The sequence below is a fragment of the Bombina bombina genome, chromosome 4 (assembly GCF_027579735.1).
Source record: "Bombina bombina isolate aBomBom1 chromosome 4, aBomBom1.pri, whole genome shotgun sequence".
Lineage (NCBI taxonomy): Eukaryota > Metazoa > Chordata > Amphibia > Anura > Bombinatoridae > Bombina > Bombina bombina.
The window spans coordinates 15721615-15749114 of NC_069502.1; the positions used below are offsets into that span (position 1 = coordinate 15721615).

The window sequence follows — 27500 nt, forward strand, 5'->3', positions numbered from 1 at the left end:
TAGGCATTAATAAGTACAAAGGATAGTCTTATGTTTATCCCAGGTATTCATTATTATGTAGGATCCTCATCCATCTCTCTCCTTCTCTTCCTTTGAAGTCCACTGCTTCTGCCTGTTCTCCCCATCTCTCAGTGTGGCAGTTATCTTTTGCCCCCCCTGGACCAACCTCCCAATTCCTTGTCAACTTTGCTGCCTGGCTTTCTCACTTTCTCTCTACAAATACACCTGCTCTAACCCTAGGGGACTTCGACATCCCCATTGATAACCCATCTGCCCCTGCTGCCTCTATACTTCTCTCGCTCAGCAACTCCTTTGGTCTCTCACAACCCACCCAAATTCCCTACTCACTGCGACGGACACTATATCAATCTGGTATTCTCCTACCTCTGCTCCCTTTCTGATGTCACCTGTCGCCCATTTCCCATCTCAGGCCACCATCTGCTCACCTATAATCTTAATGTACATGCTAAACCTATTTCTTCCCCGATTTCTTCCACTATAAGTTCATTCTTTATTCTTACTCCTTCACTTAGCCAAGCAAAACTACTTCTCTTCTCTCATATCTACTCACTTCTCAAACCCTAAACGTCTCTTCTCCATGTTCAACTCTCTCCTCTATCCACCTGCACCACCCCCTTCATCTGCCTTTAGTGCTCAAGATCTGGCAGACTACTTTTTCAACAAAAAAAACACTTACCATCCAAAGTAACATCCCAACACAAGACTGCAATCTTCTGTCTCTGCCCCCGATAACCCCCGTCATCACTCTCAGTACCTTCCCCCCAACCACTGAGAATGAAGTGAGTTCCCTAAAGTCTTCCTCACACCTCACTACCTGCCCACTTGACCCTATCCCTTCATATCTAATACCTTCTCTGTCTTCTACCCTCACTCCAGCTATTACTCACATATTCAACCGATCCCTTACTACTGGTTCATTTCCATCTTCCTTCAAACATGCACAGATCACCCCCATCCTCAAAAAATCCTCCCTCTACCACAATTCTCCTGTAAACTACAGCCCCATATCACTGCTTCCGCTATCTCCAAAAGTACTGGAAAAACTAGTTTTCGATCGCCTAACTCACTTCCTGTCTACCAACTCATTGCCTGACCCCCTGCAATCTGGCTTCCGTCCCCAACACTCAACTGAGACTGCCCTTACCAAGGTTACTAACAATTTTCTTTCTGCTAAAACAATGGCCACTACTCTATACTTATCTTACTTGACCTGTCTGCTGCCTTTGACACTGTTGACCATCCCCTCCTCCTACGGACTCTCAGCTCCCTTGGGATCTGTGACATTGCCCTCTCCTGGATTCACTCTTATCTCTATAATGGGTCATTTGCTGGTGACTCCTCCTTTTCATTGTCTCTGTCTGTTGGAGTACCTCAAGGCTCTGTTTTGGGTCCTCTACTCTTCTCTATCTATACTTCCTCTTTGGGTAAGCTTATCAGCAGCTATGGCTTCAACTATAACATCTATGCTGATGATACTCAGATCTACTTATCCACGCCTGCACTCTCTCCTTCTGTCCTTTCCCACATCAGCGACTGCTTATCTGGCATTTCTTCCTGGATGTCCCCTCACCACCTAAAAATCAACATGTCCAAGACTGAGCTTTTTCTAATCCCCCACATCTAATTCTACTCCAGTTTCTAACTTTACTATCACTATTGGCGACACCACTATCTCCCCATCACCCCAAGACCTCTGCCTAGGAGTTACACTTGACTCCATTCTGTCCTTCATACCCCACATCCAATCGCTCTCTTCATCCTGTCGCAACCACCTACGCAATATCTCCAAAATTCATCCTTTTCTGAGTGCTGAAACTACTAAACAGCTAATCCATTGCCTGGTAATTTCCCGGCTTGACTATTGTAATAACCTACTAACTGGCCTTCCTCTCTCTCACCTCTCCCACCTTCAATCCATCCTAAATGCCTCTGCTAGGCTAATCCACCTCTCCCAATGCTCTGTATCTGATGCACCCCTCTGTGAGTCCCTTCATTGGCTCCCCATCCACAGCAGAATTAAATTCAAAATTCTTACTCTGACCTACAAAGACCTTACCAATGCAGCCCCCCATACCTGTCCTCACCAATCAACAAATATACTCCAGCCTGTCCCCTAAGATCCAACAACAATCTACTCCTTGCCTCTTCTACCATCACCTCCTCTCATGCTAGACTACAGGACTTCTCTTGTGCGGCACCAACCCTCTGGAACGCACTTCCTTGAGCTGTCAGACTTTCCCCCAACCTCTCCTCCTTTAAACGCTCCCTAAAGACCTTCTTGTTCAGGGAAGCCTATCACCAAATCAGTAACTAATGAATTCCACTTGCCTAATAGTTGACCTAATTTAAATCTACACTAACATTATCCCCACCTTTGCAGTCCCCACCTCCTATTTCTCACCCTCCTACCCATCTAGATTGTAACGGGAACAGTGCCCCCAAATCCCCCTGTATTTGTTTGTTAAATTTTGTCTGGTGTCTCATATTGTACTGTACTTTTATCTTTGTTACCCATGGACAGCGCTGCGTAATCTGTTGGCACTTTCTAAATAAAGAATAATAATAATAATAAGATCGCCTTGCAGGCATTAATTAGTATGTAGGATAGCCTTATGCTTATCCCAGGCATTAATTAGTACGTAGGATAGCCTTATGCTTATCTCAGGGATTAATTAGTACATAGGATAGCCTTACGCTTATCTCAGGCATTAATTAGTATGTAGGATAGCCTTACGCTTATCTCAGGGATTAATTAGTACATAGGATAGCCTTACGCTTATCTCAGGCATTAATTAGTATGTAGGATAGCCTTACACTTATCTCAGGCATTAATTAGTACTTAGGATAGCCTTATGCTTATCCCAGTGATTAATTAGTACGTAGGATAGCCTTATGCTTATCTCAGGCATTAATTAGTATGTAGGATAGCCTTACGCTTATCTCAGGCATTAATTAGTATGTAGGATAGCCTTACACTTATCTCAGGCATTAATTAGTATGTAGGATAGCCTTACGCTTATCCCAGTGATTAATTAGTACATAGGATAGCCTTACGCTTATCTCAGGCATTAATTAGTATGTAGGATAGCCTTACACTTATCTCAGGCATTAATTAGTACTTAGGATAGCCTTATGCTTATCCCAGTGATTAATTAGTACGTAGGATAGCCTTATGCTTATCTCAGGCATTAATTAGTATGTAGGATAGCCTTACGCTTATCTCAGGCATTAATTAGTATGTAGGATAGCCTTACGCTTATCTCAGGCATTAATTAGTATGTAGGATAGCCTTATGCTTATCTCAGGGATTAATTAGTATGTAGGATAGCCTTACGCTTATCTCAGGCATTAATTAGTATGTAGGATAGCCTTACGCTTATCTCAGGCATTAATTAGTATGTAGGATAGCCTTACACTTATCTCAGGCATTAATTAGTATGTAGGATAGCCTTATGCTTATCCCAGTGATTAATTAGTACATAGGATAGCCTTACGCTTATCTCAGGCATTAATTAGTATGTAGGATAGCCTAATGCTTATCTCAAGCATTAATTAGTATGTAGGATAGCCTTATGCTTATCCCAGGCATTAATTAGTACATAGGATAGCCTTATGCTTATCCCAGTGATTAATTAGTACATAGGATAGCCTTACGCTTATCTCAGGCATTAATTAGTATGTAGGATAGCCTTACACTTATCTCAGGCATTAATTAGTACTTAGGATAGCCTTATGCTTATCCCAGTGATTAATTAGTATGTAGGATAGCCTTATGCTTATCTCAGGCATTAATTAGTATGTAGGATAGCCTTACGCTTATCTCAGGCATTAATTAGTATGTAGGATAGCCTTACGCTTATCTCAGGCATTAATTAGTATGTAGGATAGCCTTACACTTATCTCAGGCATTAATTAGTATGTAGGATAGCCTTACGCTTATCCCAGTGATTAATTAGTACATAGGATAGCCTTACGCTTATCTCAGGCATTAATTAGTATGTAGGATAGCCTTACACTTATCTCAGGCATTAATTAGTACTTAGGATAGCCTTATGCTTATCCCAGTGATTAATTAGTACGTAGGATAGCCTTATGCTTATCTCAGGCATTAATTAGTATGTAGGATAGCCTTACGCTTATCTCAGGCATTAATTAGTATGTAGGATAGCCTTATGCTTATCTCAGGCATTAATTAGTACGTAGGATAGCCTTACGCTTATCTCAGGCATTAATTAGTATGTAGGATAGCCTTATGCTTATCCCAGTGATTAATTAGTACATAGGATAGCCTTACGCTTATCTCAAGCATTAATTAGTATGTAGGATAGCCTTACGCTTATCTCAGGCATTAATTAGTATGTAGGATAGCCTTATGCTTATCCCAGTGATTAATTAGTATGTAGGATAGCCTTATGCTTATCTCAGGCATTAATTAGTATGAAGGATAGCCTAATGCTTATCTCAAGCATTAATTAGTACGTAGGATAACTTTATTCTTATCCCAGGCATTAATTAGTACGTAGGATAGCCTTATGTTTATCACAGGCATTAAATAGTACGTAGGATAGCTATATTCTTATCACAGGCATTAATTAGTATGTAGGATAGCCTTATGCTTATCACAGGAATTAATTGTAAGTAGGATAGCCTTATGCATATCACAGGCATTAATTAGTATGCAGGATAGCCTTACACTTAGCCCAGGCATTAATTAGTATGTATGATAGCCTTATGCTTATCCCCGATATTAATTAATGCCTGTGATCAGCAAAAGGCTATCCTACATACTAATTAATATCTGGGATAAGCATAAGGCTATCCTACATACTAATTAATGCCTGTGATAAGAATAAAGCTATCCTACGTACTAATTAATGCCTGAGATAAACATAAGGCTATCCTACATACTAATTAATGCCTGGGATAAACATAAAGCTATCCTACATACTAATTAAGGCCTGGGCTAAGTGTTAGGCTATCCTACATACTAATTAATGTCTGTGATAAGCATAAGGCTATTCTACGTACTAATTAGTATGTAATTAGCCTTATGCTTATCCCAGGCATTAATTAGTACATAGGATAGCCTTATGCTTATCACAGGCATTAATTAGTACGTAGGATAGCCTTATGCTTATCACAGGCATTAATTAGTACGTAGGATAGCCTTATGCTTATCACAGGCATTAATTAGTACGTAGGATAGCCTTATGCTTATCCCAGGCATTAATTAGTACATAGGATAGCCTTATGCCTTTCCCAGACATAAATTAAGTGTTTGTTCTTGCAACTTGATTTGAAGGACGTTGGTATTTTGCTAAAATAACTCTCTTTCCTCGTATGCTATGTATGTTGTTGTTTGCTACAGTAATAATGGAATCATATTATTTATCCGCCCACAGATGTTTATACCTTGTCTCTAACCTTAAGGTTCTTCACTCACAGGTACCGTAGCTTTGTGAGGCCTCGCTACAAGGTAGCATACAAGACCATATCTGATATGGAATGGAGATGCTGCCAGGGGTACTCGGGGGATGACTGTATGGATGGACCTGCTGCTGGGGCCCATATTACCACCACTATGCCACGGCCAAAGCCTGTGAGACCCAACATCTCTGGGTCTAGTGGCGGAAATTCACTGAGTGGTTCTGGGGGAGAAGGTGAGTAATGTCTTTACCTCAAAGATATCAAAAAGAAAACGTAATGGTAGAATAATAAATAGTCATAAATATTCCATACATAGTCTAATGACTATTTAGACTACATACGGCATATTTATGACTATTTAGACTACATACAGCATATTTATGACTATTTAGACTACATACGGCATATTTATGACTAGTTAGACTACATACGGCATATTTATGACTAGTTAGACTACATACGGCATATTTATGACTATTTAGACTACATACAGCATATTTATGACTAGTTAGACTACATACAGCATATTTATGACTATTTAGACTACATACGGCATATTTATGACTATTTAGACTACATATGGCATATTTATGACTATTTAGACTACATACGGCATATTTATGACTAGTTAGACTACATACAGCATATTTATGACTATTTAGACTACATACGGCATATTTATGACTATTTAGACTACATACGGCATATTTATGACTATTTAGACTACATACAGCATATTTATGACTAGTTAGACTACATACAGCATATTTATGACTATTTAGACTACATACGGCATATTTATGACTAGTTAGACTACATACAGCATATTTATGACTATTTAGACTACATACGGCATATTTATGACTAGTTAGACTACATACAGCATATTTATGACTATTTAGACTACATACAGCATATTTATGACTAGTTAGACTACATACAGCATATTTATGACTATTTAGACTACATATGGCATATTTATGACTATTTAGACTACATACAGCATATTTATGACTATTTAGACTACATACAGCATATTTATGACTATTTAGACTACATACAGCATATTTATGACTAGTTAGACTACATACAGCATATTTATGACTATTTAGACTACATACAGCATATTTATGACTAGTTAGACTACATACGGCATATTTATGACTAGTTAGACTACATACAGCATATTTATGACTATTTAGACTACATACGGCATATTTATGACTAGTTAGACTACATACAGCATATTTATGACTATTTAGACTACATACGGCATATTTATGACTATTTAGACTACATACGGCATATTTATGACTAGTTAGACTACATACAGCATATTTATGACTATTTAGACTACATATGGCATATTTATGACTATTTAGACTACATACGGCATATTTATGACTATTTAGACTACATACAGCATATTTATGACTATTTAGACTACATACGGCATATTTATGACTAGTTAGACTACATACAGCATATTTATGACTATTTAGACTACATACAGCATATTTATGACTATTTAGACTACATATGGCATATTTATGACTAGTTAGACTACATACAGCATATTTATGACTATTTAGACTACATACAGCATATTTATGACTAGTTAGACTACATACAGCATATTTATGACTATTTAGACTACATATGGCATATTTATGACTATTTAGACTACATACGGCATATTTATGACTATTTAGACTACATACAGCATATTTATGACTATTTAGACTACATACAGCATATTTATGACTATTTAGACTATACATATGGCATATTTATGACTATTTAGACTATACATACGGCATATTTATGACTATTTAGACTACATACAGCATATTTATGACTAGTTAGACTACATACAGCATATTTATGACTATTTAGACTACATATGGCATATTTATGACTATTTAGACTACATATGGCATATTTATGACTAGTTAGACTACATACAGCATATTTATGACTATTTAGACTACATACGGCATATTTATGACTATTTAGACTACATACGGCATATTTATGACTATTTAGACTACATACAGCATATTTATGACTATTTAGACTATATGTATGGCATATTTATGACTATTTAGACTACATACGGCATATTTATGACTATTTAGACTATATGTATGGCATATTTATGACTATTTAGACTACATATGGCATATTTATGACTATTTAGACTATATATTTGGCATATTTATGACTATTTAGACTATATATGGAATATTTATGACTATGTAGTCTAAATAGTCATAAATATGCCAAATATATAGTCTAATTGGTCATACATATGCCATAAATAGTCTAAATAGTCATAAATATGCCATAAATAGTCTAAATAGTCATATGATTATTTAGACTATTTATGGCATATTTATGACTATTTAGACTATATATGGCATATGTCTGACTATTTATACTATGTATGGCATATGTATGACCAATTAGACTATATATTTGGCACTTTTATGACTATTTAGACTACATAGTCATAAATATTCCATACATAGTCTAAATAGTCATAAATATGCCATATGTATAGTCTAAATAGTCATAAATATGCCATATATATATATATATATATATATATATATATATATATATATATATATACACATACACATACATACATACATATACATCAAAAGTGGTGAAGCACTCCAGGTATCCTTTTCCATAGGATGCCCAGGGTGCACAACAAAATATCATATAGCAAAATGTAACGTTTCGGGGTTACCCCCGTTGTCAAACAAACATACCGCGGTATGTATGTTTGACAACGGGGGTAACCCCGAAACATTACATTTATTAAAAAATGCTTGATAAAAGACCCAGGGAGTGCCTTCTCTCTACTTGATGATATATATATATATATATTCATAAATATGCCATTTATAGTCTAATTAGACATAGTCTAAATAGTCATAAATATGTCATAAATAGTCTAAATAGTCATATATATGCCATATATATATATATATATAAATCTAGCTTTCCTGCCACCTTTGGGGCGCGATCCGATATACGGCGCAGGTTTCGGCGCAAGCGTGGAAACCTGTGCTGCCCGTAGTTTCAGCTCGCAACTCGAGCTATCATATATACGGCGCCGTCAGATGCTAAAGTGCTGTAAGTCTGACAAACTAGCGATGTCCAGAAATCTGTGTAAGTACAAATTTCTGGAGTCGCCAGTGACTTACGGCACTTTAGAAACTCCCGCCGCATAAAAAAACTGACTAAGTTATAAAATCACCCGTAACTGTCTAACACGCCTCCCAAACATAGCTCGACACGTATACCCCTCTATCCGCAATCCCCCCTCTCACTCCTAACAATAAATATATTAACCCCTAAACCGCCGCTCCCGGACCCCGCCACCACCTAAATTATATGTATTACCCCCTAATCTGACCCCCCTACACCGCCGCCAGCTACATTAAATGTTTTACCCCCTAATGTGAGCCCCCTACCCCGTCGCCACCTACATTAACTATATTACCCCCTAATATGATCCCCCTACACCGCCGCCACCTATTTAAACTATATTACCCCCTAATGTGATCCCCCTACACCGCCGCCACCTATTTAAACTATATTAACCCCTAATGTGAGCCCCCTACACCGCCGCCACCTATATTATATGTACTACTCCCTAATCTGACCCCCTTACACCGCTGCCACCTATATTAAAATTATTAACCCCTAATCTAATCCCCCTAAAATATTAAAATTTCCCTACTACTAAACCTAAGTCTAACCCTACAAATAGCCCTGAAAAGGGCCTTTTGCGTGGCATTGCCCCAAAGTAACCAGCTCTATTACCAGCCCTTAAAAGGGCCTTTTGCGTGGCATTGCCCCAAAGTAACCAGCTCTATTACCAGGCTTTTTGCGGGGCATTGTCACAAAGTAATCAGCTCTTTTACCTATAATCTAATCCCCCTACACCACCGCCACCTATAATAAATGTATTACCCCCTAATCTAATCCCCCTACACCGCCGCCACCTATATTAAATATATTAACCCCTAATCTAATCCCCCTACACCGCCACCACCTATATTAAATATATTAACCCCTAATCTGACCCCCCTACACCGCCGCTACCTATATTAACTATATTAACCCTAATTATATTAGGGTTAATATAGTTAATATAGTTACTATATTACTGTATATATATAAACTATATTAACCCTATCTAACCCTAACACCCCTAACTTAATTATTATTGCAATAAATCTAAATAATATTAATATTATTAACTAAATTATTCCTATTTAAAACTAAATACTTGCCTATAAAATAAACCCTAAGATAGCTACAATATAATTAATAATTACATTGTAGCTATTTTAGGGTTTATATTTATTTTACAGGTAAATTGGTATTTATTTTAACTAGGTACAATAGCTATTAAATAGTTATTTACTGTTTAATAGCTACCTAGTTAAAATAATTACCAATTTACCTGTAAAATAAATCCTAACCTAAGTTACAAATACGCCTACACTATCAATAAATTAATTAAATAAACTACAAATATCTAAACTAAAATACAATTAAATACACTAAACTAAATTACAAAAAAAACAAACAGTAAATTACAAAAAATAAAAAAAGATTACAAGAATTTTAAGCTAATTACACCTATTCTAAGCTCCCTAATAAAATAACAAAGCCCCCCAAAATAAAAAAAAATTCCCTGCCCTATTCTAAATTACAAAAGTAATCAGCTCTATTACCAGCCCTTAAAAGGGCCTTTTGTGGGGCATTTCATATAGGTGGCGGCGGTGTAGGGGGATTAGATTAGGGGTTAATACATTTAATATAGGTGGCGGCAGTGTAGGGGATTAGATTAGGGGGTAATATAGTTAAAATAGGTGGCGGCGGGGTAGGGGGCTCGCATTAGGGGGTAATAATTTTAATAAAGATGGCGGCGGTGTAGGGGGATTATATTAGGGGTTATTAATTTTAATGTAGGTGGCGACGGTGTAGGGGGATCACATTAGGGGGTTAGACATTTAATGTAGCAGGCGGCGGGGTCCGTGAGTGGCGGTTTAGTGGTTAAACACTTTATAAGGGATTGCGGCGGGGGATCGCGGTTGACAGGTAGATACACATTGCGCATGCGTTAGTTGTTAGGTTTTATTTTGCAGGTAGTTTAGGGAGCTACGGGGCTCCAATACTCAGCGTAAGGCTTACTACACCTGCAATTTGTGGCGAGGTGAAAATGGAGTAAGATTTCTCCATTTTTGCCACGTAAGTCCTTACACTGTATATTGGATACCAAACTGCGCGGGTTTGGTATACCTGTCTATGGGCCAAAAAACTACGGCCGAAGGCAGAAATATATGAGCGTAACTTCTATGTTACGCCGTATATGTGATACCAAACCAGCGCAAAATTTGGCGTCGCCGGCTTTTGCGGGCGACGATTTATATCGGATCGCGGCCTTGATTTCCTTTCTGGCACAATTGAGATACCGTGCAGTAAATCAATCATTGTTGCAGGGATCTACCGCCCACCTAGCTCCCCTGTGCATTCCCTTTCTGACATAGCCCATCTCCTTAGTGAAACCATAGCTCAAAACCCAAAAAGTGAAATTTTGGTTTTTGGAGATTTTAATATTGATTAGCTGAATCTAAAAAATAATAGTTGTCGCTCACTGCTTAAATCTTTGCAGCTAACGCAATTAATCTCCTCCCCAACTCGCATAAACATCAAAAGCCATAATCACACCCTGCTTGACTGGATTCTCTCCACTACTCCCAACCGAATCCAGGAGGCAGGTGTTCTCCCTAACAATTTCAGTGACCACTGCTTAGTGTACTGTGTGCGCAAAATAAAGGCAAATAAATCCTCTCCCAAGGTTAAAATCACCAGGTCCTTCAAAAAAGTGTAATCTTCAATCATTTCTAAATGACATTACGAACCTCCCCTGGCACAGATTAAACCTAATCCCAGATCTACAGGCCCATTTATCAAAGGGCTTGTGGACCTTATCCGACACTGCGGATCTGGTCCGCAAGACCTCGCTAAATGCAGAGAGCAATACGCTCTCCGCATTTAACATTGCACCAGCAGCTCACAAGAGCTGCTGGTGCAACGCCGCCCCCTGCTGACTCGCGGCCAATCGGCCGCCAGCAGGGAGGTGTCAATCAACCAGATCGTATTCGATCGGGTTGATTTCCGGCGATTCCGGCGGACAGGGTTATGGAGCAGCGGTCTTTGTGACTGCTGCTTCATAAGTTGTGTTTCTGGCGAGTCTGAAGACTCGCCAGCAACACGGCCCTTCAAGCTCTGTACGGAGCTTGATAAATGGGCCTGTTAGACTCTGCAGTTGAATTCTTTCAGTCTGAACTTCTACAAGTTTGGAATTTACATGCCCCACTGCGTAAGGTGAGAGTAAAAGGAGCACACTTGAATTGGATCACAGCTGACCTCATTCAAATGTACCAGTTTCGAGATTCATTGTGGTCAAAGTTCACACAAACTGGCTCTATGAACGATCGCTGTGTATATAGACAATGGCGAAATATATGCACTAAACAAACAAAATTGGCTAAGGCACAATATTTCTGTGATTATCTGAAGAATAACATCAAACCCTAGAAAGTTTTGAAAACTCATAAATAACTTACAAAATCCACCAATCCACTCCCAACCCCGCACTGTCAATGTGGACAACCAAACCCTGCAACTCCCCTTAGAAGTAGCAAATGCCTTTAACAATTAATTTGTCGGCTGCTCCACCACCCTGATTGACAAACTAATAAATGACGCACATCTTGAAACTACAAATGTGGATCAGGCCCCACTAAAACAGCAAAGACCCAATATAGAGAAGTTCAATTTTAGACCTGTACCCATTAATGTCGTTAAGAAACACCTTAATCTAAAAATGAAAAACCAGTCTGGACCTGATCAAATCCCAGCAATGCTGTTGAAGCTCAGTGCACCGGCAATAATGCTAAGCCTGTCACAACCCTAATTATTGAATCCTTGATGTCTGGATACATACCCAAACTCTGGAAAACTGCAAGAGTAGTGCCTATTCATAAAAGTGGGGAGTTAACCTTGGTTTCTAACTATCGCCCTATATCATTGTTCCCAGTATTGTCAAAAAATTTAGAAAAATGCGTCCATACGCAATTATGCAAGTATTACCAACTTTCTAACTATCTGACCCCTGATCAATCAGGTTTTCGCCAGAATCACTCCACTATAACTGCCCTCCTAAAAGTGTGCAACGACATCGACATTGCATGGAACAAGGAGAACTAACTGGAGCTATTTTCCTTGATTTTGCAAAGGCCTTTGACACAGTAGACCACAACATACTACTGCTCAAACTAAAAAACTCTGGTATTGGTGATCGTCCGTTAACCTGGTTTAGATCATATGTATCGGATCGATCACAATATGTCTCTGTTTCTAACAGTGACTCCCTCCCTCTCCCAGTCACGTGTGGTGTTCCCCAAGGTTCCATTCTCGGCCCCCTGCTATTCACATTATTTATAAATGATCTAGCTAATGTCTGCAAATCCTCAACTGTACACATGTACGCAGACGACACGGTAATCTATGTAAACAATCCCGATCTGCCACAGCTTGAAGAAGTGCTCCAAGACCAGTTCACAGAGGTAGAAAAGTGGATCTCAAAAAACAAACTCTTCCTAAACACTGACAAAACTGTCACAATGATCTTTGGAACGAGACCTAAAATACATAAATTACAAAATTCCCATCTACGCATCAAAACAAAATCCAATTGCACGCTGACCACAGTCCACTCTTTCAAATATTTGGGTATGTTGTTAGACCCTAATCTATCTTTTGGCCTCCACATAGAAAAACTTGCATCTAAACTTTATCCAAAACTAGGTGCCCTGTACAGAAACAAATCTTGCCTCAGCCCTACAGTAAAGGAAAAGATTGTACAGCAAATGCTGATGCCTATCATGGGACGTAGTATACGCACCTGCACCGCAAACTCACCTAAATAAACTTAATACATTGTATAACTTGTTCTGCCGCTTTGTGCTACAATGTAACTACAATACCCACCCTTGTGACATGCTAAAAGAACTAAACTGGCTGTCGCTGGAATCCAGACGCTCCCTCCATCTTTCCAGCCTTGTGCTTAAGAGCCTTTCTGGGAAGCTCCCACCCTACCTGAGCAGAATACTGTCCCCGGCTATTCCCACCTCCTATAACCTCCGATCCAGTACCAGCATATTATTTAGTTTGCCTCAATACAAAAAGAAAGCAGCTCAATCCTCCTTTGATTTCCCGCACACTTTCAAATCTTCCCCAATCCTAAAATCCTTTAAGAGATCCCTCTCTACATATCTCAAAACAGAATGCACCTGTCATGGTTGATTATATATTTCCTACCTGTTCTATGTTAAATTTTTTCATATATTGTGTATTATTATTGTTTTTGTATTTTATTGTACCCTATTGTATCAATGCAAGGTTTTGTGATCCCAGGACATACTTGAAAACAATTGAAATCTTAATGTATCCTTCCTGGTCAAATATTTTATAAATTAATAATAAATAAATATTATTATTATTATTATTATTAACAGGTATCAGTAGAGTGCCAACAGATTTTGCAGCGCTATAAACAGTGTCAGTATACAGGATAACATTTATAGGGATCAAATGGGTCCCTGCAAACAGCTGGGCTCATAGGCTTACATTCTAAGGGGTTCAAGGTGAAAGCAATGGACTAAGGAAAGGTTAGTGTTTGTATGCATCCCTGAATAGTAGAGTCTTTAGGGAGCGCTTAAAGCTGTTAAAACTAGGGGAGAGTCTTGTGAAGCAAGGCAGGGAGTTACACAAGTTGGGGGCCAGTCTGTAGAAGTCCTGTAAATGGGAATGTGAGGAAGTAACAAGAGAGGAGGAAAGTAGGAGATCAGGAGCAGAGCGAAGGGGACGGAAGGGAGAGTGTCTGGAGACAAGGTCTGAAATGTAGGGAGGAGCAGTGCAGTTGAGGGCATTGTATGTCAGAGTGAGGATTTTGTCTTTAATCCTGGAGGCAAGAGGAAGCCAGTGAAGGGATTGGCAGAGTGGTGCAGTAGATGAAGAGCAACGTGTAAGAAAGATGAGCCTAGCAGAAGGATTCATTATGGATTGTAAAGGAGCTAGGTGGCAGCTAGGAAGACCAGAGAGGACGGAGTTGCAGTAGTCGAGATGGGAAAGGATGAGAGAGTGGATTAAAATCTTAGTGGTGTCTTGTGTAAGGAAATATCCAATTTTAAAGATGTTTTTAAAGGTGGAAGTTGTAGACTTTAGCCAAGGACTGAATGTGAGGAGTGAAGGAAAGGTCTGAGTCAAATGTGACCCCAAGACATCGGGCATGAGGGGTAGGGGTTGTGACGGATACCACAGATACCCCAACTGGGTAGCTCCAAACGGGTCCTGCTTCCTCCCTGCCAACTGCAGCTATGTAGCTGGCAAGTGACCACAGCCTGTAGTCACCCCTGATGCCCAACAGCACCGGTATTCAGGGTCCCAACCTGTGGCAGACTCCGGCTACCCAGACTAGGTAGCTCTGCCAGAGGGTCCTTCCTCTGCCTGGAACAGGCTGCTATGTAACCCAGGAACTTGATTTTAGCAGGAGCCCACCCAAAGAACTAGACATACTAGCATTCAGGTGAAACAGGAACTGATTTTATTGTAAAATATACACTTCTTTTATACACAAAGCTCATCTTGATAAGACACTGGACAATCCCACAATTTTCCCCCCATTCCCGCCCCTCCAGACAGACTGGCGCCTCTATAGCAGCCATAGTCCCACAGAATCCCAGGACCCAAGGGTGACGGTTTTGGGGTGATCCCGGGGGAGCGGCAGCACTTCCAGTGTGAAAGCTAATCGGTCCCCAGATGCCACAGTCCAAAAATCGGCATGATTTGTTACAGTGGACCGGAGTTACAGCCCAGTAAAGATTGTGTTGTAGGGGTGTCCTAAACCCACAGTTCCCTAAGTAATTCCCCTCCGGTAATTCCCCCACCTCTTGTCCTCCCTAGGGGTTACCAATCCCCAAAAGAGCGGAGCTCTGGGGAAAAGCGCAGCTGGAGCGACCAGGGGTAAAGTTAGCAGGTGTCCTGCTGTTCTGTGGCCGACTGGAAGTTCCAGGAGCCCGACCAGCCTGAGAGGGGTAAGGCGGATGTCCATTGTAATGCGGCCGACCGGGAGTTCCAGGAGCCTGGCCAGCCTAGGAGGGTTTTTCCCGGTCATAGATCAGCTCTTCCATGACCAAGTGTACACAGAAAAACAACACATAGCATGCATCTGGGAGATCCCATAAGCCATGAAATGGCCAAATCTAATGTAACAGGGAGTGAGCCATGTAGTAGGAGGGTGGGGGGTAGCCTTAGCTGTCTGGTATCCATGACATCTTCCCCCCTCCAGTTTGGCAGACCCGGCTAGAACCTTAATGGGTTGGCCTGGGGCTGTCCAATGGTGGCCCTCCACTTCTCGGTTACTGGGAGAGGTTATCCCATCTCTTCTGGGCTTGGGGCCTCCTAGGGGTTTCCTGCTGGTGTCCATCCCCTGCGCCCTAGGCGCAGGGACAGTCACACGATGCAACGTCCCAAACAAGTTTGCGAAGGCCAGTTCCCGAACAGTTGTTCTCCCACAAGTTCTAGTGTTCCATGGCCACACTGCCTCCCTCTGTGACAGTCTGTTGAGTACCAGCTGACCCACCCACAAACAAAGCCAGTCCCGGTTTTGCGGCTGTTTTCCTACCCCAGACTGGAGGGTGAGGCTGCTCCTTGGTGGGGCAGGCAAGACTCGGGTGCCCAAACTTGTGGTACCAACTGCAGGGGCGGGTATTCAACAAAGCCATGGCCGGTTTCCCAGCTGTAGGTGGAAGTTGCTCCTTGGTGGGGCAGGCAAAACTTGGGTGCCCAAACTTGTGGCACCAACTGCATGAGCAGGTACCCCCCTGGCCTGCCCCATGTGAGAAATACTCCGGGACGAGAAAAGGGTAGAGACCCTGCCAAGCTACTGAGGGGAGTGAGACCATCTGTCTCTTCTCCTGAGAAGGAGATCTACCACTGGGGAGGGAGGTCGGCTACCTCCGCTCCATGGGAAACTGCTCTGCCAATGGGAAGGGAGACCGACTGTCTCCTCTCCCAGGAAGGAGTTCTGTGTAAGGGGAGGGAGGATGACTTCCTCTGCTCCTAGGGGATAGCTCTGCCGCTGGGGAGAGAGACCAACTGTCTCCTCTCCAGGCTCCTGGCTCTGCCACTGGGGAGAGAGACCAACTGTCTCCTCTCCCAGGAAGGGGTTGTGCTTACGGGGAGAACTACGACTATCTCCTCTCCCTGGAGCTGTTGCAGGTGCTGGGCAGAGGCCGGCGGCTGTCTGCCCTGTTGCCAGAGCTTCTGCTAGGGTGGCTCCTTGGTCCAAGACCATAAGCTTTGAGCCAGACTGCTGATCAGGATCCAGCAGCCCTGGTTCCTTTTTTTCTTTGTTGCCACTCCTCCACAGTCAAGCTCCATGAATCCCAGAGGGCTGCACCCCAGATCTGTATACCCTTGGCACGCTGCTTAACGAGATCTAGCAGCTTATTGTATTCCTTGACCAGTGCCTCTTCCTGGTCAATTATAAAATCCAGATTGTCTAGTAGCCAGGATTCCTCCAAGAGATCCAGCAGTTCCTCTTGGAGCCCAGAGATATCCTCCAGACCCTGGTCTGTCTCGCTCCCAAACTGTCCTTTTTGTAAATAGTAATCCAAGGCCGCCGAAGCCAAAGCCCTCTGTGGGGGAGCCATCCTCCAGCCTTGGCTGCACTTGCATAGTGAGCCATTGGAGTGCCCGATAGCCGTCCTCCTCCCACATCTCTTGCTGGACCAGTCTATGTAGAACAGATAGCCAGCCATTCCTTCTTTGGCTGTTTTCCCAGGAAACACACTCTAAAGGTCCGCTGACCCGGAACCTTGTGTCATTCATGGGGAGGAGCTTTCCAATGTCCCGCTCCTGTTGAAGAGCCTCCCACCAGAGATCCCGGCGGATCAAGTCCCTCTGTTCCAGCTCGTCCTGTAGGTTAATAGGACCATCCAGCTGGGCCAGTGCCTCCTGTACTCTCCTTAGAAATTTGACTCCCATAGTTACCGGCTACTGTGGCCCTTCTTCTGTCAGCAGCAGAATCGCGTGGAAGAAAAAGATCTTACCGCTGCCAGCCTATGTGATGGATACTCCCGCTACCCCGACTGGGTAGCTCCACCAAATGGGTCCTGCTTCCTCCCGGCCGACTGCAGCTATGTAGCTTGCAAGTGACCACAGCCTGTAGTCACTCCTGATGCCCAACAGCACTGGTATTCGGCTACCAAGACTAGGTAGCTCTGCCAGAGGGTCCTTCCTTTGCCTGGAACAGGCTGCTATGTAGCCCAGGAAAGTGATTTTAGCAGGAGTTCACCCAAATAACTAGACATACTAGCATTCAGGTGAAGCAGGATTACAGGAACTGATTTTATTGTAAAACATACACTCCTTTTATACACAAAGCACTGGACAATCCCACAATTTTCCCACCATTCCCGCCCCTCCAGACAGACCGGCGCCTCAATAGCAGCCATAGTCCCACAGAATCCCAGGACCCAGGGGTGACAGTTTTGGGGTGATCCCGGGGGAGCAGCGGCACTTCCAGGGTTCCATTTGAAAGCTCTTGGTCCCCAAATGCCACAGTCCAAAAAGTGGCATGATTTGTTACGGAGTTACAGCCCGATAAAAATTGGGGGTAGGGGTGTCCTAAACCGGCACCACCCAAGTAGCTCCCCTCCGATAATTCCCCCACCTCTTGTCCTCCCTAGGGGCTACAAATCCCCAAAAGAGCGGAGCTCTGGGGCAAAGGGCCGCTGGAGCGACCAGGGGTAAAGTTAGCAGGTGTCCTGCTGTTCTGTGGCTGACTGGGAGTTCCAGGAGCCCGGCCAGCCTAGGAGGGTTTTTACCGGTCATAGATCAGCTCTTCCATGATCAAGTGTACACAGCAAAACACATAGCCTGCATCTGGGAGATCCCATAAGCCATGAAATGGCCAAATCTAATACAACAGGGAGTGAGCCATGTAGTAGGAGGGTGGGGGGTAGCCTTAGCTGTCTGGTATCCGTGACAGGGGTGATGATGGAATTATCAACAGTTATAGAAAATTGTGTGGGGGGGGTGGAGATTTTGGAAGAAGGGGGAAAAATAAGGAGTTCAGTTTTGGAGAGGATCAAGCCTAGGACCACGTCAAGTTCTCCCCCTTCCTGGGACCCTAAACCAGCACCCACACACCGCACACTTTCAAAAAAAACAAGGGCGAGTGCCAGGTTTTCTGTGTGATGTATTGATAATGTTTGTAATGCGTCCATGCGGGCCTGTTACCCAGGCTGCTCTGGGGTTAACTGCCTGGGTTTCTGGGAATTGTTCAGCTGTCTGTTAGTGTTCAGGGCTGTGGCATTTACAGTGGCTTAGGATGTGTACCCAGTCCAGTCTGAGTGCGGTCCATTCCTGTGTTTTGTATTTACATAGGGGAGATTACAAAAGCCTGTGTCACCCTGGGAGGTTCCCAGTTGGTTTGTTTGGAAGTATGCATTGTGTGGGTGCTGTTTTAAGGTCACAGGAAGGGGGAGACCTTGAGGTGGTCCTGGGCTTGATCCTTTGGCACCAAATGTAACTGACTTCCCCCAGCTTTGCTTTTAAACATTACTGTGTATCTGCTGGTGAATGCCAGGTTTTCTGTGTGTTGTGTTTATAATGTTTGTAATGCTTCCCTGCGGGCCTGTCACCCAGGCTGCTCAGGGGTTAACTGCCTAAGTTGCTGGTTCAGGGCTGTGGAGTTTACGGTAGCTTAGGATGTGTACCTTTTGTCACGTTAGGAGGTGGCAGAGAAGTGTCAAAAGATTCGGAGAGTCCTGGAAAAGGGTATTTTCCCTTTGAGATAGGACTGGAGTTTTAAGTAGTCACGTCAACCTCTCAGTGAGAGTATTGATGAAAGTTGAGTCTGGAGATGCAGGAAAAGTTTTTCTGCGAAACCATCCAGACTACTGCTAACAGCTCCTAAGCAATCAGCATTGACTAGTTTCACTGCCTGCTTTCTCTCACTCAAGTCCATGTCAGGAGAGCTGCTATAAGACTGTCACACTTGAGAGGCTTTGTTCTGTTCTACAGCATGGATCCTGGAGGTAAGATTGTTTCAATTTTTACGCATAAAACGCTATAACAGGGTCACAGTGTGGCTCCTTTATACCTTGATGGGATCCAGGGTTAATATCCTCTGAAGGGGGGTTTATTGAACAGTTGGGGTTAATTAATCAGTGTGTGTTAATTATTTACATGCTGCTTTGTGTGATTTTTTTCCTGGTCTGATAGACTGTGTGTTTTTGGCAGGAACAAACAGGTTTCACTATAAAGTTTCACTTTCGTTTTTTAACCTCTTGAGTGCTAACGACAGCTCTGAGCCGTCATAAATTGTCTCACTCAGGTGCTATTGACGGCTCAGAGCTGTCGCTAGCACTCTCCCACTTTAAGGGAGATCTGGAGGCTTCTACCCACTCCTACTCTGGGGATCGGGCCTGTATAGTGACAGGCATCGCCGGGGCTTCACGTTTTGCGCAGTGACGTCACGCGCAATGACATGATGATGTCACAGCGCAACTTTATTTAAAATGGAGAATGCAAAGTATAGGGAAAGGGGGCATGCTGCTTAGAAGCCTGTATCTCAGGCATCTAAGCAGCTACAGACCCCCAAGGTAATCGCCTAACCTTTCAAACGGCATAAGTCTTGGGGATTTGTAAAAAAATTTAAAAAAAAAAGTTAAAAAATTGTTTTATGTAAAAAACATAAAAAAAAAAAAAAAATTCAGCTTAGCACCCAGGTGGGAAAGTGCTTAGCACTCATAGGGATAAAGTGTTGCTCAGCTCCTATTAATTGCTGTCTTTGTAATAACAGGCGCCTAGATTTAGAGTTCTGCGTTAGCCGTTCAAACCAGCGTTAGGGGGTCCTAACGCTGGTTTTGGCTGCCCGCTGGTATTTAGAGTCAGTCAGGAAAGGGTCTAACGCTCACTTTCCAGCCGCGACTTTTCCATACCGCAGATCCCCTTACGTCAGTTGCGTAACCTATCTTTTCAATGGGATCTTCCTAACGCCGGTATTTAGAGTCTTGGCTGAAGTGAGCGTTAGAAATCTAACGACAAGACTCCAGCCGCAGAGAAAAGCCAGGAGTTAAGAGCTTTCTGGGCTAACGCCGGTTCATAAAGCTCTTAACTACTGTGCTCTAAAGTACACTAACACCCATAAACTACCTATGTACCCCTAAACCGAGGTCCCCCCACATCGCCGCCACTCTAATAAAAAAATGTAACCCCTAATCTGCCGACTGCACACCGCTGCAACCTACATTATCCCTATGTACCCCTAATCTGCTGCCCCTAACATCGCCGACCCCTATATTATATTTATTAACCCCTAATCTGCCCCCCCAACGTCGCCGCTACCTACCTACACTTATTAACCCCTAATCTGCCGAAAGGACCTCGCCGCCACTATAATAAATGTATTAACCCATAAACCGCCTCACTCCCGCCTCAAAAACCCTATAATAAATAGTATTAACCCCTAATCTGCACTCCCTAACATCGCTGACACCTAACTTCAAGTATTAACCCCTAATCTGCCGACCGGACCTCACCGCTACTATAATAAATGTATTAACCCCTAAAGCTAAGTCTAATCCTAACCCTAACACCCCCCTAAGTTAAATATAATTTAAATCTAACAAAATAAAATAAATCTTATTAAATAAATTATTCCTATTTAAAGCTAAATACTTACCTGTAAAATAAACCCTAATATAGCTACAATATAAATAATAATTACATTGTAGCTATTTTAGGATTTATATTTATTTTACAGGCATCTTTGTATTTATTTTAACTAGGTACAATAGCTATTAAATAGTTAAGAACTATTTAATAGCTACCTAGTTAAAATAATTACAAAATTACCTGTAAAATAAATCCTAACCTAAGATACAATTAAACCTAACACTACACTATCAATAAATTAATTTAATAAACTAACTACAATTACCTACAATTATCTACAATTAAATCAACTAAACTAAATTACAAAAAAAAAACAAACACTAAATTACAAAAAAACAAACACTAAATTACAAAAAAAAAAAAAAGATTACAAGAATTTTAAACTAATTACACCTACTCTAAGCCCCCTAAAAAAATTACAAAGCCCCCCAAAATAAAAAAAATGCCCTACCCTAATCTAAAATAAAAAGTTTACAGCACTTTTACCTTACCAGCCCTTAAAAGGGCCTTTTGCGGGGCATGCCCCAAAGAATTCAGCTCTATTGCCTGTAAAAAAACATACAATACCCCCCCCCAACATTACAACCCACCACCCACATACCCCTAATCTAACCCAAACCCCCCTTAAAAAACCTAACACTAAGCCCCTGAAGATCTCCCTACCTTATCTTCACCACGCTGGGTATCACTGATCCATTCAGAAGAGGCTCCGAAGTCTTCATCCTATCTGGCAAGAAGAGGTCCAGAAGAGGCTCCGAAGTCTTCATCTTATCCGGCAAGAAGAGGAGATCCGGACCGGCAAACATCTTCATCCAAGCCGCATCTTCTATCTTCATCCATCCGACGAGGAGCGGCTCTATCTTCAAGACCTCCGGCGCGGAACATCCTCTTCTCCCGACGACTAGACGATGAATGAAGGTTCCTTTAAGGGACGTCATCCAAGATGGCGTCCCTCGAATTCCGATTGGCTGGTAGGATTCTATCAGCAAATCGGAATTAAGGTATGAAAAATCTGATTGGCTGATTGAATCAGCCAATCAGATTCAAGTTCATTCCGATTGGCTGATCCAATCAGTCAATCAGATTGAGCTCGCATTCTATTGGCTGATAGGAACAGCCAATATAATGCGAGCTCAATCTGATTGGCTGATTGGATCAGCCAATCGGAATGAACTTGAATCTGATTGGCTGATTCAATCAGCCAATCAGATTTTTCATACCTTAATTCCGATTTGCTGATAGAATCCTATCAGCCAATCGGAATTCTAGGGACGCCATCTTGGATGACGTCCCTTAAAGGAACCTTCATTCGTCGTCTAGTCGTCGGGAGAAGAGGATGTTCCGCGACGGAGTTCTTGAAGATGGAGCCGCTCCTCGTCGGATGGATGAAGATAGAAGATGCCGCTTGAAGATGTTTGCCGGTCCGGATCTCCTCTTCTTGCCGGATAGGATGAAGACTTCGGAGCCTCTTCTGGACGGATCAGTGATATCCGGCGTGGTGAAGATAAGGTAGGGAGATCTTCAGGGGCTTAGTGTTAGGTTTTTTAAGGGGGGTTTGGGTTAGATTAGGGGTATGTTGGTGGTGGGTTGTAATGTTGGGGGGGTATTGTATGTTTTTTTTACAGGCAAAAGAGCTGAATTCTTTGGGGCATGCCCCGCAAAAAGCCCTTTTAAGGGCTGGTAAGGTAAAAGAGCTGTAAACTTTTTATTTTAGATTAGGGTAGGGCATTTTTTTTATTTTAGGAGGCTTTGTTATTTTTTTAGGGGGCTTAGAGTAGGTGTAATTAGTTTAAAATTCTTGTAATCTTTTTTTTTTTAATTTAGTGTTTGTTTGTTTTGTAATTTAGTGTTTTTTTTGTGTAATTTAGTTTAGTTGATTTAATTGTAGATAATTGTAGGTATTTTATTTAATTAATTTATTGATAGTGTAGTGTTAGGTTTAATTGTAACTTAGGTTAGGATTTATTTTACAGGTAATTTTGTAATTATTTTAACTAGGTGGCTATTAAATAGTTATTAACTATTTAATAGCTATTGTACCTAGTTAAAATAAATACAAAGATGCCTGTAAAATAAATATAAATCCTAAAATAGCTACAATGTAATTATTATTTATATTGTAGTTATATTAGAGTTTATTTTACAGGTATTTAGCTTTAAATAGGAATAATTTATTTAAGAAGATTTATTTTATTTCGTTAGATTTAAATTATATTTAACTTAGGGGGGTGTTAGGGTTAGACTTAGCTTTAGGGGTTAATATATTTATTATAGTAGCGGTGAGGTCCGGTTGGCAGATTAGGGGTTAATAAGTGTAGGTAAGGTAGCGGGCAGATTAGGGGTTAATAAATATAATATAGGTGTCTGCGATATAAGGGGCAGCAGATTAGGGGTACATAGGGATAATGTAGGTTGCGGCGGTGTCCGGAGCGGCAGATTAAGGGTTAAAAGTGTAATGCAGGGGTCAGCGATAGCGGGGGCGGCAGATTAGGGGTTAATAAGTGTAAGGTTAGGGGTGTTTAGACTCAGGGGTTCATGTTAGGGTGTTAGGTGCAGACTTAGGAAGTGTTTCCCCATAGGAAACAATGGGGCTGCGTTAGGAGCTGAACGCTGGTTTTTTGCAGGTGTTAGGTTTTTTTTCAGCTCAAACTGCCCCATTGTTTCCTAAGGGGGAATCGTGCACGAGCACGTTTTTTAAGATGGCCGCGTCCGTAAGCAATGCTGGTATTGAGAGTTGCAGTGGCGGTAAATATGCCTGTACGCTCCCTTTTTGGAGCCTAACGCAGCCCTTCAGAGAACTCTCAATACCAGCGTTATTTAAAAGGTGCAGGGGAAAAAAAACACGCGTAGCTAACGCACCCCTTCTAACGCAAAACTCTAAATCTATGTGAGGGAAAGTACTGTCTTGCATTCATTATGATCAGGTTGGGTCTATGTTCATTTCCTCCATTCCGGCTGAGACTTGAACATGAGGAGAGCGTTTCCTCTGTTAACTGTCTGGGTTTAAGAGGTGGTGAGTGCCCCAGCCATTGGGAGTAAAAAGGTGCAGTTTTCTATAATAAACGTTTTTATTTGTATCCTTCTGTGGGTATAACCTGAGCTATGGAGGACTCCAACATGTTAGAAGGTACTTCTGTACTAAATCATACCTGTTTATATTGTGAGGAGGCCGTGTTTTTTCCCGCCCACTCAATTATGTTCCACATGCCTTAAAACCGTTATAAAGTCTAAGAAGGGAACTAAGCCTGCTAAAGCTCTTAGTCCCTCTGAGCCGTCTACATCTAAGGACTCGTCGTCCCGTGAGATTACTACCCTTGCTACCTTATCCACTCCACATGCAGTTCCCCGTAGCACATCTAATCCTCCATCCGGAGGGGTCCTTCTTCCTGTGGACTTTGCCGCGCAATTACAAACAGCGGTGTCTGCGGCTCTCAGTGCATTACCTTGGTCTATCAAACGCAAGAGAAAGGTTAAACATAGCTCTCCTGACTCGGAGTCATCTAAATATTTATCAGATTTAGCTATTATGTCCCGGTTATCCGATGATGAGCTAACCTCTGTAGTTTCAGAGGGTGGACATTCTGGGTCGGAGTCCTTAGCGTGTAAGCCTCCTGCTGCGGAGGAACGTCCTTTAGATTTAAAGATGAGCACTTGCGTTTTTTATTAAAGGAGGTTCTGTCTACGTTAGAGGTTCCAGAGGCTGCACTGTCTAAAGAACCTATGATACCCAAATTAGACAGAGTCTACGAAGACAGGAAAGTTCCTTTGACTTTTCCTGTGCAGGTTAAGATGGCGAACATTATTAAGAATGAATGGGAAAGAATTGGTTCTTCCTTTTCCCCCTCGTCTACTTTTAAAAAGTTGTTCCCTGTCCCGGACTCTTAATTGGATTTGTGGGGCTCCATTCCTAATCCTAAAGTGAATGGTGCTCTCTCTACGCTTGCTAAACGTATTACTATACCTCTTGAGGATAGTTCTTTGTTCAGAGCATTGATGGATAAGAAAATGAAAACCCTTTCTGAGAAAAATGTTTCAACATACAGGATTTTTGTTTCAACCGGCAGCTGCAGTTGCCGCGGTTACTGGAAGCAGCTGCAGTTGCCGCGGTTACTGGAGCGGCTACCTATTGGTGTGACTCTGTCGGAACTCATTGAGGTAGAGTCTCCCCTCGAGGATATTCAAGACAGATTTAAAACCTGAGAATTGCTAATTCTTTTTTCTGATGCGAACATGCAAATTATTTGCCTAAATGCAAAGGCCTCTGGCTTTCCGGTCCTAGCCCGCCGGGCGCTCTGGTTGAAGTCTTGGTCTGAGTATATGACTTCTAAGTCCAGACTCCTTTCTCTTCCCTTCAAGGGAAAGATTTTATTTGGTCCAGGCCTGGACTCCATTATTTCTATGGTTACCGGAGGCAAGGGTGCCATCCTACCGCAAGATAAGAAGAACAAGTCTAAGGAATGACAATCTTCTAATTTTCGTTCCTTTCATTCTGAAAGATCCCAATGACAACAATCCTCCTCCAAGCCAAAGAGTATTTGGAAGCCGGCTCAGTCCTGGAATAAATCCAAGCTGTGGCCCCCGATCCGGGATCGGATTGTGTATTGGGCAGACTGTATCTTTTTTCAGACACCTGGTTCAAGGATGTACAGGATCCATGGGTCCTGGAGGTGGTATCTCAGGGATACAAGATATGCTTCACATATCATCCGCCAAGGGACAGATTTCTTCTCTTGAATCTGTCTACCAGACCAGAAAAGAGGATAAATTTCTAGGGTGCATTCGGGATCTATCCTCCTTAGCAGTTGTTGTCCTGGTGCGTATCGAAGAAAAAGGTTTGGGTTTTTTTCCAAACCTTTTTGTGGTCCCAAAGAAGGTGGGAACGTTCCGCCCAATTCTGTACCTAAAGTGCTTAAACAAATTTCTCAGTGTCCCTTACTTCAGGAAGGCCATTTTATGACCACTATTGATCTGAAGGACGCTTACCTTCATGTTCCAATCCACAGGGAACAATTTCAGTTCCTGAGGTTTGCATTCCTGGACCAGCACTTCCAGTTCATTGCCCTTCTGTTTGGCCTAGTTACTGCTCCAAGAATCTTTACGAAGGTTCTGGGGGCTCTTCTAGCCATTGCCAGAACTCAGGATATTGCAGTAGCCCCATACTTGGACGATATTCTGGTGCAAGCACCATCTTTTCATCTTGCGGAAGAATTCTCGTAGTCCCTTCTCAGTCTTCTTCGATCACATGGAAAATAGATTTAGAAAAGAGTTCTCTTATCCCAAGTACCAGGGTGGAATTCCTGGTTACTATAATAGACTCCGTATCCATAAGGATATTTCTAACAGACGAGAGACGTTGCAAGCTAACTTCGGTATGTCTTGCCATCCAGACCTCCTTGAGTCCCTCTGTGGCTCAGTGTATGAAGGTAATTGGTCTCATGGTGTCCTGAATGGACATCATTCCTTTCGCCAAGTTCCGTCTCAGACCTTTACATGGACCTGTGCATGCTGAGGCAGTGGAACGGTGATCATTCAGATTGGTCTCAACAGATTGTATTAGACAGCCGGTTGAGAGAATCGCTCTCTTGGTGGCTCTGTCCAGATCATCTGTCCTGAGGGACATGTTCTTAAGACCATCCTGGGAGATTGTGACTACGGACGCAAGCCTATCCAGATGGGGAGCTGTTTGGGGTATCAGGAAGGCACAGGAGTTGTGGACTCAGGAGGAGTCCTCCATCCCGATCAATATTTTGGAACTACGGGCAATCTTCAAGGACTTGAAGGCTTGGCCACTTCTGGGTTCGTCCCAGTTTATCAGATTCCAATCAGACAATATAACCTCAGTAGCTTACATCAACCATCAGGGATGAACGAGAAGTTCCTTGGTGATGAAGGAAGTATCTCAGATTCTGGAGTGGGTGGAGGCCCACAGCTGTTTGCTGTCAGCGATTCACATTCCGGGTGTGGACAACTGGGAGGCGGATATTCTCAGCAGGCAATCCTTCCATCCAGGGGAATGGTCTCTTCATCCCGAGGTGTTTGCAGAGATATGCAGCAAGTGGGGGATGCCAGAGATACATCTCATGGCGTCCCGTCTCAATACCAAGCTACCCAGGTACGGGTCGTGGGATCCCCAAGCGGATCTAATAGATGCACTAGCAGTGCCCTGGAGGTTCAAACGCATATCTTTTTCCTCCATTACCGCTTCTTCC

At 42.4% G+C, this 27500-nt stretch overlaps 1 protein-coding gene across 1 annotated transcript in view; it reads left to right on the forward strand.

The window, feature by feature from the left end:
• Positions 1-27500, forward strand: part of EMILIN1 (elastin microfibril interfacer 1) — a 215941-nt gene that overhangs the window by 49504 nt on the left and 138937 nt on the right. Inside the window, exon 2 of the mRNA XM_053709403.1 lies at positions 5467-5681. Coding sequence (XP_053565378.1) covers positions 5467-5681 — 215 coding nt within the window. The remainder of the gene's footprint in view (positions 1-5466; positions 5682-27500) is intronic.